The sequence below is a fragment of the Epinephelus fuscoguttatus genome, linkage group LG22 (genome assembly GCF_011397635.1).
Source record: "Epinephelus fuscoguttatus linkage group LG22, E.fuscoguttatus.final_Chr_v1".
NCBI lineage: Eukaryota > Metazoa > Chordata > Actinopteri > Perciformes > Serranidae > Epinephelus > Epinephelus fuscoguttatus.
Genome location: NC_064773.1, coordinates 17,524,973 through 17,541,123, shown reverse-complemented (window position 1 = coordinate 17,541,123; position 16,151 = coordinate 17,524,973). Strand labels below are relative to the sequence as shown.

The 16,151-nt window shown below is 43.3% G+C and overlaps 2 protein-coding genes across 4 annotated transcripts in view; one reads left to right on the top strand and one right to left on the bottom strand.

The window, feature by feature from the left end:
• The window catches only part of wnt5b (wingless-type MMTV integration site family, member 5b), a 138,576-nt gene that overhangs the window by 40,481 nt on the left and 81,944 nt on the right, over window positions 1–16,151 (bottom strand). The gene's annotated exons all lie outside the window — the stretch shown is intronic.
• On the top strand, window positions 12,785–15,174 carry fbxl14b (F-box and leucine-rich repeat protein 14b). The gene has a single exon (XM_049566646.1). The coding sequence runs from the start codon at window positions 13,475–13,477 to the stop codon at window positions 14,675–14,677; it is 1,203 nt and encodes a 400-aa protein (XP_049422603.1). The 5' UTR covers window positions 12,785–13,474; the 3' UTR covers window positions 14,678–15,174.

Below are 16,151 nucleotides of genomic sequence, written 5' to 3'. Positions count from 1 at the left end.
AAACATACCAACAAAACATTCTCACATAGGTTTGAAGGGATCTAGTGGTTTAAAATGACAGTAGGTCTACCGCATTAGAAGAGACCGTGTTTTTTGTGAATTTCTGTACCTTTCCCAAATTTTTTAATGATAATAATAATAACTTAATTTGTATGGCACAATTCATTAAGCAAGTGCAACTCAAAGTGCTTTATGTCATAAAATGAGAAAATACAGATGAAAGACAGGATAAGATTCAAACAATCTCACACTCACACATAAAAAATACGAATTAGCTTTGATATTAGTTGATTAAATAAAAGCAACATTAATGCATCAAATGCACTGCCCTGAATGAATCATAACCATATGGCAAAGGTGACACCTAAATTACTGCCTGGTGTCACTCCCAAGCATCAATATACTACAGTATTTGGCCCCTGGCATCATTGTAGTGACGCTAAAGATACTGTTAAGCATCTGTATGAGCCGCATTGGGCTGTCCTCTAACTCCAATCTAAACTCAAACGCATCCTTATAAGATGTTCAGACATATTTTAAAGAGTGTGAAAATCTGCTATGGGTGGATGGGTCCAACAAACACCAGACGTTGACCCAGGAGAATGGTGCTCAAGGCCAACAAACATGGCGTTTCTGCCACTAAAAACTGGGCGCTTTTTGCATCTTTCCCTAACCACAGCCAAGTAGTTGCCTAAACCTAACTGCCAACCCCTTCTTAGTCAAGATACAATGCAAAAAGCTGCCGCCAGTGTTGCTTTCAATAAAGCCAGGGCTACTGCCCAGGTACAGATGAGACCACGTTGCAAATAACAGAGTGAAAACGTATTGAATAGATGCTGGTTCAATCCTCTGGATTATGCTTTGTCTTCAGGGAGGAGTCAAACATTCTCTCCTTCAAACTTGACTGTGCTTGCTCTCACACTTGCCTTGAACTTGATTTAAGGGATCCTGCCGACAATGCCTGTAATGGCACGTGTATGTCCACATCAAAAACCTGCCTTGTGCCATTTCGAAGATGGAAAATGAGCTGTTTTCCACCTTCATGGTTCCCCGCACAAACACAGACAAACAGAGAGTAAAAACCAGCCAGATAAACACACACACACACACACACACACACACACACACAATACAATACAATATGCAGCCTATTCATGCCAACAGATGACAGAGCGCATTGAGAAAATGCCAAAATGCTGACTACTGAGGGAGAGAGAGCACAAGGCTGAAAAATCTCCTATGTCAGACTGCAGAGCTGGCAGAAAAGAAAAGCATTGTTGAGGACACACACGCACACACACACACACACACACACACACACACCTAGGCAGCCTGTGTGGTGCAAAAACTGGAGCAGGACGGCCGTGCATAACACACACACATATGTACCCACACACATACAGCCTGTGAGGCGTTGCGGCGAGACAGGAGCACAGACGAGCTGTCAGAGAGAGGAGAGAGAAAGTGAAAGAAGAGGAAGAAAGAGAAACAGAGGAAGAGAAAGATGGAGAGGGATAAAACAGAGAGAGAGAGGCATGAACAGAGAGAAGGAGGCCTGCATCTCCTGGCGGTGACCTCCTGTTGTCTCCCTCAGAGCACATCTGCTCTCCTCCTCCTCTTGTTTCATCTGTGTTCTTCTTCTCAGCCACTTATCTTTGTCTTTCGTGCCTCTCACCTGCCTCATCTCTTTTTTTAATGCCGACTGACACCCCACCGTTCATTGTCGGTGTCGTCCTGTTTATAGTCATTCTTGGTGAAAATTGCAGAAGTCATATGGGGATGAAAAAAGGTGAGTGAGAAGGAGGCTGACGCTGTTCACTGAAACAAAAGGAGACGTGTCAAAAACACCTTGTTTGCTAATTAAAGATGCTAAATTAGAACAAAGAGTCAGATGGAGAGACATGGGCGAGAAGAACTGTAAATTCTGAAGAGAGCTGGATGAGATGAAGGAGAGAGAGATCTTCATCACTCGAGACCAACAAGCTTGCTCTGTCGGACAAGCTTGACAAAAAGAAACATGTTGACGCTGATTCTGTGTAGCCGTTTGCCACCTCAAGAAGCCATCAGCAAGAACTACATACTGTACAATCAAATGATGTATTCACTATGTTAACGTTTATGAATGAGGTAAAACAACACGAACTGAGGCAAAGTCATTTGAGTCTTTACAAGAAGGAGAAGCCAAACCTTAGCTGTTCAAGGTGGGAATATTATGCCATGATAGTGCCTTGCCGTTCTGTATAAAAGGTATGATCTCAGAATGGGGGACAGAGTTGTCTTGCCAGGAGCAGAGGTGGTAACAGCACCGAAATAAGGTCTGTATCAAGGGGACAGCTGGCAGGATGGGATCATGGGCAGCATGGGTGGGACGTTTGATGATGTGTTATGTGTTACCCACTTTAAAAAGTAGTGGTAGCAGTTAGCGGCTATCTCAAAGAGGAAGACCAGCGGCCAAAAATCTCTACAAATTGGAAAACAATGAGGTCCAAAAGCTCCTTTCTCTCCAACCAAAGGACGTGATCAGCTGTCGTATAAAGCTGGATTCATACTTTATACTTGTATTGACGCTGTACCCTACACTGTAGCCTGCCATGCACCTCCCAAGAAATGTAACTACGCGTCACGGTGATGCAGACCTCCTGTCTATTTCTGTAAGCTGAAACCATTTCTCTCAGTGATAAGAAACAATAAATTGTGAAGACAATAAAGCCTCCACAAAAAAAGCATTTTAATTCTTGTGTGTGATTTATCCTGGATTCATATGAGAAGAGAAAATCTCCGCTAGTCACTGGGCTAATTTATACAATGTGAAGTACCATAGGCTTGTGCTAATAATGTTAGCATTTTATATTTGTTTGGAAACCGTGTGATAGCCTCTTCTAGTTTGGACCCTCCAGCTCTCTGTTCCCTTCAAAGGTCAGTGCTGTCATAACTGTTCACAGTTTGTCAGCATCATAAATGTTTGTTTGCCAGAGTTGAACACAATACAACAGCTCAGAATGGATATATTTTGCCCTGGTGAGAAGATCCACTGATACTGACTCTATTGAGGTAAACTGACTTCAGCATGTAATTTTGCTGTTTAAACTCTGGTGTGGCTTTCAGAAAGAGAGTGCACTGCACTGATTCATACACATGCTTCATACCTCACTCTTCATCCGTCCTATAAAAAACACACCCTCCCAATTTGGCGGTCTATTTAAGCTGAAAAATGCTGCTGCCCTGCACCAGTATTGCCGCCTGCTATTTCGGACCCACCTAAAACCCAGCACCCAACTGCAGGCTCCAGCTAGGGGGGCGGAGATACACTCACTGGCCACTTTATTAGGTACACCTTGCTAGTACCGGGTTGGACCCCTTTTGCCTTCAGAGCTGCCTTAATTCTTGGTGTCACAGATTCAACAAGGTGCTGGAAACATTCCTCACAGATTTTGGTCCATATTGACATGATAGCATCACACAGTTGCTGCAGATTTGTGAGCTGCACATCCATGATGTGAATCTCCCGTTCTACCATGTCCCAAAGGTGCTCTATTGGATTGAGATCTGGTGACTGTGGAGGCCATTGGAGTACAGTGAACTCAATGTCATGTTCAAGAAACCAGTTTGAGATGATTTGAGCTTTGTGACATGGTGCGTTATCCTGCTGGAAGTAGCCATCAGAAGATGGGTACACTGTGGTCATAAAGGGATGGACACGGTCAGCAACAATACTCAGGTAGGCTGTGGTGTTTAAACCATGCTCAGTTGGTACTAAGGGGCCCAAAGTGTGCCAAGAAAACATCCCCCACACCATTACACCACCAGCAGCCTGAACCGTTGATACAAGGCAGGATGGATCCATGCTTTCATGTTGTTTGTCGCACCAGAAATCCAGACTCATCAGACCAGGCAACGTTTTTCCAGTCTTCTGTTATCCAGTTTTGGTGAGCCTGTGTGAACTGTAGCCTCAGTTTCCTGTTGTTAGCTGACAGGAGTGGCACCTGGTGTGGTCTTCTGCTGCTGTAGCCCATCTGCTTCAAGGTTGGATGTGTTGTTGGTTCAGAGATGGTCTTCTGCAGACCTTGGTTGTAACCAGTGCTTATTTGAGTTACTGTTGCCTTTCTATCATCTTGAACCAGTCTGGCCATTCTCCTCTGACCTCTGGCATCAACAAGACATTTTCACCCAGAGAACTGCTGCTCACTGGATGTTTTCTCATTAGGACCATCCTCTGTAAACCCTAGAGATGGCTGTGTGTGAAAATCCCAGTAGATCGGCAGTTTCTGGCACCAACAACCATGCCACATTGAAAGTCACTTAAATCACCGTTCTTCCCCATTCTGATGCTCCGTTTGAACTTCAGCAGGTCGTCTCAAACATGTCTACATGCCTAAATCCACTGAGTTGCTGCCACGTGATTGGCTGATTAGCTATTTCTGTTAACAAGCAGTTGAACAGGTGTACCTAATAACGTCTTATAAACATATTTGCAGGGAGTGATGAGGCCACAGTTGAGACGCCAAACTCTAACTATGTTCTAACATAAGTTGTCTGAGTGAACTGTGTAAACACTTGATTTGCAAAATGGTGCTCGCGCCGAATGAGACTAACCTGACCCAAGGATGGAGGATGGGAGGCACAAAAGGGTTGAAATACAATGAAAAAGTGGGGAGACAGAGAGGAGCTTTGAAGGCAGGTACACACACACACACACACACACACACACACACACACACACACACAGGCCATGTTTCAGTGCTGTACAGGTGAAGCCCCCGTGAAGCAAGGAAACACCTGAAGGAACATAAAAGATTCATCACTTACAGTGTAGCAGGCATGCGCGCGCACACACACACACACACACACACAAAGGATCAGTGTACTTCAGGGCATTGTTACTGTCTGCTTTCTCTTCCATATGTTGGTTTGTGTGTGTGTGTGTGTGTGTGTGTGTGTATGGGAGGGAGAGAATCTACAGAGTCATGGTAATATCCATTCAGGAAGGTGTCGGCTTTCAGGGGGATGTGTTGACACACGCCCATGTAACCTTGGCAACCAGCAATCGCTGCGAGTGCAGATGAAGCACGTTGTCGAGGCGAGCAATTATGCAGTTAGAGCCCTCCCCTGAATAATACGGACACATCAAGTCACACAAACACTTGTGCACAAACACACACACACACATGACGAGTCAAATCTTAGGAAGGGTCGGAGAGCACTTTGGGGAGAGCATGCGTGCCAAATCTCGCTTCTGACATCATGCTTTCTCCATCTCACCTCTGTTTCAACATCTCTCCTCTTCTTTTCCCCCTTTTTCCTACCTCAGGTTTTATATTAGGCAAACAGCGTGTGTCTGCCCCTGTCTCTCCGTCTCCATCTCTTCTGATACATTCTCTAAAAATACTCTTCCTCCCTTCTCTCTGACCCCTTCCTTATTTTACCCCGCTCGCATTTTCCTCTCCCTTCCCTTATCTACCCATCCCTCTCTCTCCTCTCTTGCTCAGTGTGAGTGCTAGCTAGGGCCCAGCGGGTTTTCTGAGAGGTATGACACACCACAGCAGTGCAAACACACACATATTCTTGTACGTCTATCTTTGTGAGGACCCTAATTGACATAATGCATCTCTAGCCTCTTACCTTCACCATAATTCAAACCTGATTGCAACCTGGGTCTTAAAACCAAGTCCGTACACCTCAAACAGGCTTTTTAAGAAGTGAGGATTGTCCAAAATGTCCTCACTTTTCACATATGTCCTCACTTTGTTGGTTAAAAAACAGTTTCAGTCCTCACTACATAGCAAACACAAGTAGACACACACGCATAGGTAGACGCACACATAAACAGCTGTGATATGAGGCAGACAGAGGGAGACAGAAAAACAGAAAAAATGCATGCTGAGCAAGAACACACACATACGCACACACACACACACACACGCATGCACAGGGAGGTCATGCAGAGACAGACTCAGCTACTGCTGCTGAAGAGCGAGCCCGTGGCATATAAACCCGCCTCTCCCTGTTTCTACAGCCTCCATCTCTTTTCTCTCTTCCCCTCATCTCTGTCTTTCACTTTTCCTGTCTGTGATCATCTTTGCAGTGCAGATAGAAGACAGCAAAAGTCAGCTGACACAGAAATTAAAAAGTTTGCTAATAACCTCCTACACAGCACAGTCTGGCTGGCAGTTTTAAAGCCACATTGGCCGGGTTTTATTTTCCGTTCCAAACCCAACATTAATTCGTGAAGGCAACATGCTGACAGGGCCAAGACTCTGTGTACAATTTGGGTTAACAGAACATTTGGGTGAGGCGAATCACATCCTGGTTTATGACTAAGCTAGTTTTTGTCTGCGCTCGTTAAATCTCAGATGGTTTGTCCGGCAAAGCGACCAGGCACGGTCATAATTTAGCCACATTTAGCTGCTGGCGTTAATCTCCCACTCTGTTTAGAACTCAAGGTGTTTGCACGATCATTATAAAGCTTGGTATTCATGTCAGGATCTCTATTTTGAAAATGCATGTCACACTGTGCGCCCAAGTACCAAGGACGTAGGTGTTGGCAGCCACAGGGGACAAGGCAGTTAACTGCTTTGTTTTTGCCCTTGATGAAGTTACAGGATATAAGTTAAAAGCAGAGAGGGACATCAAATATAGTCACCAGACAGCTTGGCTCGATTTTGGATGCTTTGCATTTCTAAATCGAGCATCAAGGCCATTTTGATCTGATTTTAAAAAATTTAAATCAATGTTTACACCAAAGATTTTTGTGCTGTTTACAACTATAGCATTACCTAATCTGACCCATGGGAGAAATTGCTTTTATGATGAAATCAGATAGAAATTAGATGAATAAAGAGTCTATAAATAGGCTTTAATATGTACTAATTAAAGGTCCAGTGTGTTGGATTTGGGGGGGGTATACCGATAGAAATGGATATAATATTTATTACTATGATTTTACTAGTTGATAATCACCTGAAACTAGAAATTGTTGTGTTTCGTGACCTTTAAATGAGCTGTTTTTATCGACATACGGAGTAGGTCTGCCATGATGTTTCTACAAAAGCCCAGAACAGACAAATCAATCACTCTAGAAAGGGCCATTCACATATTCGTGTTAGCCACACAGTTGTCCTTAACACTTGGCTCACAGGAGAAGATTCAGTTTTGCAACCTCACCACTAGATGCCACTAAATCTTACAAACTGGACCTTTAAATTACAAAAAGTTTCAACTGTTTAAACGCATTTTAAACCTTTGAAACCTGGAGTGACATCACTTTCAAAACATGGGGAAAATGGCAATAAGCAACTTAGTAACAAATGTCCCAAAAACTGCATTAAAGAACTGCATGTTAAAGAACCCCCCACCCCAATTTTTTTTTTTAATTTTAAATTTTGAACTGTTTTTTCTTCTTTCATTTCTTTTTTTTTTAACTAATTTTTTTGTCTTTAATTTTCTCTTTTTACTGAGTGCTTGCTAATTTTTTGGGCTAATTTCTAATGTCGTTCTTCTTGAGTTTTTAAAAGAATTCAAGTCCATTTGTTGAGGTTTCAAAAGGTTAAAGAGGCTCAATGTAAAATTCAGAGTGTTTGACTTGTCTTGACATGGTTCTCAACATAGAAACAGCAGCTAGCAGCTAACGGGGCTAACTCCACAGACAGCACTAAACACCAGTAAAGGTGCTGATAGAGCTAACAGTGTTAACCAAAGGGCGAGCACTAAGCTTCCACGATGACACTGTCCTGATATCAGCAGTAACCACTGTATAACCACTTGTGGCAAGACAGGCTTACCACAACAAACCACAGAGATGTTTGGATTACAACACACACAGATAACATGACTTCATTCTCTGCTACATTCTCCACTCTATCTTTACATACCAAATAGTGATTTGCTGCTGTATTAATGTTCTGAGTGGTGGATACAGCTCCTTGAAGAGCTTGTGAGACCTTCAATAAATGACCTCAAAAAAAAGACTACATATTTAAAATTTTATCAGATGATAAAAATAATTTTAATACATTTTCTTTGTCCTCAATTTAAAACAGTAGGTCTTGTGGTGCCGGTTAGAGCAGAGGCAAAGACCCAAACCATGAAAACGACATGTTTTTCCTATGAAGCAAAAACATGAAACATATGCCACGGCTGAAAGGAAGTCTTGCGGGGCCACTTCTTACATAAGAGTACCTACTTGTGTTCTGCAAATATGGATATGTCTATGGGTTCATACTGTGCAACTGGAATATTTGTTTTCTTCTGATCATTATTTTTTTCTTCCCAGTGTGTTTATTGTCATTTTCTTACATTATTGACAACACATCAAAGACACACTAAACTAAAATAACATACATTACACAGACATACACATCTACATACACTCACTCACTCTACTAGCACAGACATCAGGTACAATACCAAAATATTTCCCTACAATTCTCAAAAGACATTAGTGAGGGCTAGTTAGCAAGTTCTGTTGGCTTGTTTTAGACAGTGGAGGAAGATGATGTGAGTAATGTTTCTGTAAATATTCATTCCGAGTGTCAGAGCGCACTCTGACACGAACTGGAGACTTCGCAGCAGAGTGCCGAGCAGAGTGAATGTGTGATTAACTTAACCATTCCTTAATTCATATAAAAACATATTGCTCCGTTTCTTTGACTAACAGGGCTCTCATTTTCTTGCAGAGTCAGACTGAATTTATGACCACACTATGTTGGTCACTCACTCTCTGGACCGCCAGTGTTACTTGAATAAGTAAACACCGACCCAACGGGACCAGACTGGCCGACCCGTATGTTCTCACTCAGTGGATGGATGATGTCACAGGAAGCTTTGTGGTTGATTACTGTGCACATCTTACTAAGGAGGACAACACTTGAACAGTTTCCTCCAGTTTGTTTTGCTATCGAAGCTAACGATAGCTAATGCGCTAAGTTAGCGTTACAGAGAAATCCAACATTACTCTTAATATCTCCCCAATTTCTGATGAGGTGGACATGATAACCCTTAATACACATAACTTTATTCATCCCTACAACAGGAAATAGTTTTTCCCTAACCTGATATGAAGTGTGCGCTGCACATATGAGCACTTTTGATGATCCCCTCCGTCCAGTGCTTTCATCGTTGTTTTTGTTGACAGGCAGTGGCGGCTGGTTTGTGATAAAATTTAAGTTTTGAGCCATGACTCCTTCTATTCTGGCTCCCAATAACACATCAAGACCACATTTTAAGACTCCTATGTAGCCTACAGCCCTGTGGTGGAGAATTGGGTTTTGGCTCCAGCTGACAAACTGATGTCAGTGTGACGTTGGCCCTAAAAGCACCTATAGGAGCGGGTCAAATGACAGGAACTTCATAACAGCTTCAGATAAACTTTGAGATACAGCCTAGCATGTTGCTAAAGGATCTTTTAATGGTCAGTATGAACAGAAGGGAAGATTACAGCCGGCAATAAATATTTAAATGCCCATATAAGCGTCTGACTATTGCTTTAAGACTTGAAAAACAATCTATTCTAAAGGAAGAGAACAGAGAGGATGAGAGGAGAGTTGCTGTCAGTTGTGCTCGGCTGCTTCTTTCCATGTAAAAAGGCCTGTTTCTGCAGCTCCTCTCTCGTTCTGTTATCCTCACCTGATCACTGTTGCCTCTCTCCTCCTCCTATTGCTCCCTCCTTCTCTCTCTGCCTCTATGTTTCTCATCAGCTCTTCCTCTCCCTCTCCTTCTTCTTTACTCTTTTTCAACCACTCTGCCACACTCCACTGGCTTCAGCAAACGGCTCCCCTGTCATATTATCTCAAACACACACACACACACACACACACACACACAGGAGCCCACAAACAGTGAGAGGGAGTGTTGCGAACATATAAAAGATATACTGTTTACATGCAAACCCACATAAGCACATACATACAGTATGTTCTCCTGTCTGTGCATATACACACACATACATGGATGAAGAGACACACATGTGCATACACACACACACACACACAGACAAGACCACGACCAGACCAAGGCTACTCCGGGGGTGAGGGAGGCCCAGTGTAGGGGATTAAAGTTACAACATGGTGGGGAGTAAAACAGATACACTGTTCTTCTCACTACCGTCACTGCTATATTTGATAATGTTCATGCTTTGATACATTAAATAACCACTTTGGAAAATATCTGCCATATATAGCTAGCCAATATTGATACCCTCTCAGTACCATTAGCTGAGACTAATATGAGCCTGCAGATATCAAAACATAAATATTACCAGATGTGAGACAATGACTTCAAAGTTATTATTTCAATGCTATATGAGAGACACATGAGAAAACTGTCTTTTACAGGCTTTACAAATTATATTACAGTCATGTAAGGACACCCTATCCTTTCATAAAATACATATATATCTTAAGGGGGAAGGTCATGTTTAACATTGGGAGGGATATGAGTGAAAGAAATGAATGAATGAAAGCACTGAATTGGGCCTTTTTTTGAGTCCTAAAACCAGGAGATGAGTAAGTATTTTAGCACACACATTAAACACACATTAAACATGGCTTAATAGAGACAATTCCAAACACAAGTATACAAGTCAGCTTCACTATAACTCGCAGCATTCACAGACAAAGCATTTGTCTTTATCTGGACACATTTTTCCCACAAATACAACATGCTAATGTTATTAGCACAAGCCTATGGCATTTTACATTGTATAAATTAGCCTAGAGGCTAGCAGAGTTTTCATCTACTCATATGAAGCCTTGGACAACAGCAACATTTAACAAAGGTAGTTTCAAAACTCAGGTCATTTACGATTCACCGAGAAAACAATGGTCTTGCACTAGATACATATTTCCCACAAATACAACCTGCTAGCATTATTAGCATAAGCCTATGACATTTTTCATTACATTAATTAGCCTAGCAGTTAGCTGAGTTTTTCTTTACTCATATGAAGCCAGGATAAATCACACACATGACTTCAGATGCCATCGTGTGGAGGCTTAATTGTCTTCACAATTTATTGTTTCTTATCTGTGAAATAAAAGTAAATAAAAGCTTCATTTCCACTGAGGGAAATGGCTACAAATACACAGGAGGTCTGCGTCGCTGCAACACAATTACATTTCTGGAGACGTGCACGTCAGGCTGCGGTGTAGTGTTACAGCTGAAGTTGTGGTATTACTGCAGTACCAAATAGTGCCATAAGGTGGTGCCTTCTCTTTGTTTTGCTGTGATATGCTAAAGATAAGAGTTGAATGCACAGTCTTGCCACACTACTCCGGCCGACATCCACAGGAGAGGACTCAATAGCAATGCGTTAGGTGCAGGTTATATTTTCTATGTTCTCCTGCTCAGGTATGATAAGAGAGTATAGTGTAATGGAGACCTGGCATGCATGGCCGATGTTAAGCACTGCACAATAAAGTAACAGTGTTGAAACCTCCATTTCATCGTCTGTCGACTCTCTGAGCTAACCAGCTATCCTTGAGCTTCTGCTAACCAGCCCATGCTGCTAGTCACCTCCCATGTTACAGTGGGCTATGGTGTAGGGCAGAAGTTTCCTAACTTTTTGTGCCCAAAGCAAACCAAAAAAAGCCAAAATCTGAAGGCACACCTGTATTTGTACCTGTGCACAACAGCTTCTATAACGTGTGTTATTACTTTTATCATGACATAAATGTTTGTTTTTATTCACTGATATCAAATAACAATTGACAACCAACTATTACTAGTGAAATATTTAACAAAAATATTCAAAAATTCATTATAAACTTCAATGTAAATGGGAAATAATGTAAGATAATGTCAGGTAGTGTGATGTGTCACATTTATAATTCCCTTGTGCGAACGTCGACAAATAGGTTCCCCTTGAAGTTTTTTAAATTAAACTAAACTAAATTAAAATCTTATGTAGAGTTTGCCTCTTTTTAGGAAATGGGTGCGCACAGCAAAACTTCATTCATAACTTTTTGTAAAGGTCCAGTTGAATACTGCAATAATAATGTGTGGTTATTACAAAATCCCACGGCACACCTGGACTAGCATCACTGCACACCAACCGCACCACTGGTGAATGTGATGAAGTATGAATCATGCTTAAATGTGTGTGTTTGAAGGGACACACACATATTGCACACACACCAAAACAAAGCCAGCACCAAAGGAATTAACATAGATTTTTACTTGTTTCCAAAATTATCAATATTATTATTATAAGAGCTGTGATTTATTTTATTGCATGTTTTCCGCCTTCTCAGTATTTGACTGATGAAATGTAAATCTCTTTATATTGTCTGGTTTTGCAGCAAAGTAATTTAAAGAGGAGAGTGGACAGAGAGAGGCTGTTTACAACAGACAAAGAACACTGTATGCTCTGCTGGCATTTCCAAAACAACAATAACAACAAAATCAAAAAACATAAAAAAAAATACTCCATATTCATGCCAAGTAAGCGGAGTGAGAGGGGCTTCTCCAGTTGGCTTTCCTGTGTTTCCTGTGTGGTCCGCTCAAAGGGTTAAAGCCCAAAGTGAACTGAATTGTAAGAAGTTGGTTTCCAAGGGAAACTGTTCGCACCGTTCCAGCTGAGGCGGGACGTACCAAGTGCCTGACACGGAGGGGAGAGGGGTGCTTCAGTGGAAGTGTGAATTACACTCACACCGCGTCGCTTTTTAAATATTAAAGCACTTATTTCCGTGTTTTAGCATGTACTGACGACGGTTATAGTAGCGTTGTTTGTTAATGGTTGTTTTTTCGACATAATAGATGAATACTACTTCTTGCCGCCACCCCTCCCGTACAGAGAGAGTGCCGGAGTCCCTGCCAAGTCGGTTTGAAAAGAGCAGACAAAGGCTTTGAGCTCAGGACGCCCCTCTCTCTCCCTCACTCTGCCTACAAAGCCAACCTGGCTCTACCCTTTCTGCCTCGCTATCATGGAAATGTTTGTTAATAGGCGGCGTTAAGAGTGCTGGTTTTATTTTTCACTTTCTCATTCTGACATGTACGACCGTCTGGATCCCCGCTCGGCCGAGAGAGGACGGCTTTTAGTAGGTATAATACAAGGAAGCGTCGTCTGAGAGAGGGAGAGAGAGGGGGAAGGATTGACGCTTTTTCCTCCTCTCCTCCTCCTCCTCCTTCTTCCTTTCGCCCCCCTCTCCTCCTCTTTTTGGCGGAGAGAGGAGTTCAGGCAGGAATAAACGCTCTTTTTTTTTGTTTTTTCTGTTTTTTTTTTCTAAATGCATTTGAATCCTACTGCGCAACCAGACCGGATCACGTGGGGCTGGAGAGAGTTGGATCGATTTTGCACAGTTCAACGTGAGAAAAAGAGAGAAACAAACAACTCCTATTTCTTTTTTTCCACTTCTCTGGATAACTGGGACTGTTGATACTTTTGCATAATTGCAAGAGAAAGGGGAGTGGGTTCTTGTTTTCTTTCTCAGCCTTGGAGGTGTGGAGTATTATTTCTTATATGCCTGGGGTTTGAAAAACAATGGAGACGCACATTTCGTGCCTCTTCCCGGAAATTTTGGCCATGATTTTCAGCTATCTGGACGTGAGGGACAAAGGCAGGGTAGCCCAAGTGTGCATCGCTTGGAGGGACGCATCCTACCACAAGTCAGTGTGGAGGGGGGTGGAGGCCAAGCTGCACCTCCGCCGGGCCAATCCCTCTCTGTTCCCCAGCCTCCAGGCCAGGGGAATCCGGAGGGTCCAGATCCTGTCCCTGCGCCGCAGCCTGAGCTATGTGATCCAGGGGATGCCCAACATCGAGTCCCTCAATCTGTCCGGCTGCTACAACCTCACGGATAACGGGCTGGGTCATGCGTTTGTGCAGGAGATCCCATCACTGAGGGTGCTGAACCTGAGTCTGTGCAAGCAGATCACAGACTCCAGCCTGGGCAGGATAGCTCAGTACCTGAAGAACCTGGAGGTGCTGGAGCTCGGAGGCTGCAGCAACATCACCAACACTGGGCTTCTGTTGATAGCCTGGGGCCTCCACAGGCTCAAGAGCCTCAACCTGAGATCCTGCAGGCACGTCTCGGACGTGGGGATTGGACATTTGGCGGGCATGACCCGCAGCGCGGCGGAGGGCTGCCTGAACCTGGAGTACCTGACCCTCCAGGACTGTCAGAAACTGACGGACCTGTCACTCAAACACATTTCCAAGGGGCTGACCAAGCTCCGGGTACTGAACCTGAGCTTCTGCGGGGGGATCTCAGACGCAGGCATGATCCACCTCTCCCACATGGCCTCGCTGTGGAGCCTCAACCTACGCTCCTGTGACAACATCAGCGACACAGGGACCATGCACCTCGCCATGGGCACCCTGAGGCTCTCCGGGCTTGATGTGTCCTTCTGCGACAAGATCGGGGACCAGACCCTGGCGTACATCGCCCAGGGGCTGTACCAGCTCAAGTCCCTGTCCCTGTGCTCGTGCCACATCTCTGACGACGGGATAAACCGGATGGTGAGGCAGATGCACGAGCTGAGGACCCTGAACATTGGACAGTGCGTGCGCATCACGGACAAAGGACTGGAGCTGATAGCTGACCACCTGACCCAGCTGGCGGGCATCGACCTGTATGGATGTACCAAGATCACCAAGAGGGGACTGGAGAGGATCACACAGCTCCCCTGCCTTAAAGTGTTGAACCTGGGACTCTGGCAGATGACAGAGAGTGAGAAAGTGAGGTGATTGGAGATGTTCTGTTTTGTTTGTGCGTTTTGTTGCCGGATGGGGACAGAGGGGGACATGTGGAGCAGGAGGAGGGGGAACAGACGGGCGGTGAATTTCTTTTCTTATTTAAAAAAAAAAAGAGAGGAAACCTCCTTTTCCCTCCTGTGTGGTTGTGTAAGGTGTGCTTCTCCCATGTGACCAGAATTTTCTGTTCAGACGTTTTATTTTCCTCTCTCTGTTGGCCTTGCAGGATCTCAATTAGTGTTTGATATGACTTAATATTCTGCCTGGTAGGAAGCAATTAAAACTTACTTTTGCTGTGAGCTCACGATAACAATTGTTTTGATCTCATACTGAGTTTTTAATATCTCACATGTTCTGACATCAGACTGGAATAACGTGCAAATCAGCTTCATTTTTTTTGTGTCATTTGAATGATCCGCTTCCAGAGTATTCTCAAAGTTGCATCCAAGTGAGGTTTGAAACTTTTTTTTTTTTTTTTTTGGTTTTGTTTTCACAGTGAGTCTGGATTTGAGACATTTTACGACTAATCTCCGCTACAGCCATCACGCCTAAAAAACATTTGGCTACCTCGTATGTGGTTGTTTTCAAAGGGTGTATACTGTTATAAAACACAAAAAAGAAAACACAGAAGGAAAGCGAGAATGAGAGACTGGGAGAAAATGTGCCTAAAGGGACTGTGTCTGCCCCCTCCCCCCATCCCTCCCTTCCCTCCCTCCATGAGCAGAGCTGGAGAAAGGAGACCAGGACACAATCTAACTACCTTTTGTTAATTTACCCCCATAAACAGCAACAATTTCCACCACAGAGAGACAGAGGGGGAGAGAAAGCCAGCTGTAAAAGCTGTCCAGATTTCAACGACGACGCTTTATGCAACAAAAACAAACCCGCTTGTGTGCAAGAGCTTTTTATTTTAACATTTTCGTTGTTATTTTAAAGGATAAAGTTCAACTTAAGCACCCTTTAGAAATGTGTTCAAGCTTTGACCAATATAAGGAGACAACATACCCTTAGCAGAAACACCCAGTCATCCTGTAATGAGTCAGTAGAGATATTATAGTGCTGTAATACAAGGTAACACATTAAAAGGCCATTATTAAACACAATATTCATCCCGTATGAAGTAAGTATGTTACAGTGGCATGTGGTGTTGCTTCTAAGGGATGCTAAATGTCAGTGGATGTTGTTCAGAGCGTCGTACTTCAAATTGAAGTGATTTCTATATCTCATACCCGTCATTGATCCAAGCGAATCAGGGTTTGTCTCATGGCTTTATTTTCCCACGTTAATGCCAACACAGGTCGCATTCATATTCATGTTGCTCTCACCGGTGAGATAGAGAGAAGGAAGGAGGAAGGGAGGGAGGGAAAGAGAGGAGGAGGTGGAGGGTAGGGATATCTTTTTTTTCCTCTTTTTCTCCATCTCTGCCCGAATAAAAATACCCCGAATCCATTTTGAGACATGCTTAGAA

Excerpts from the sequence above, each read along its gene's own strand:
- fbxl14b (XM_049566646.1), top strand. The coding sequence starts at position 13,475 with ATGGAGACGCACATTTCGTGCCTCTTCCCGGAAATTTTGGCCATGATT.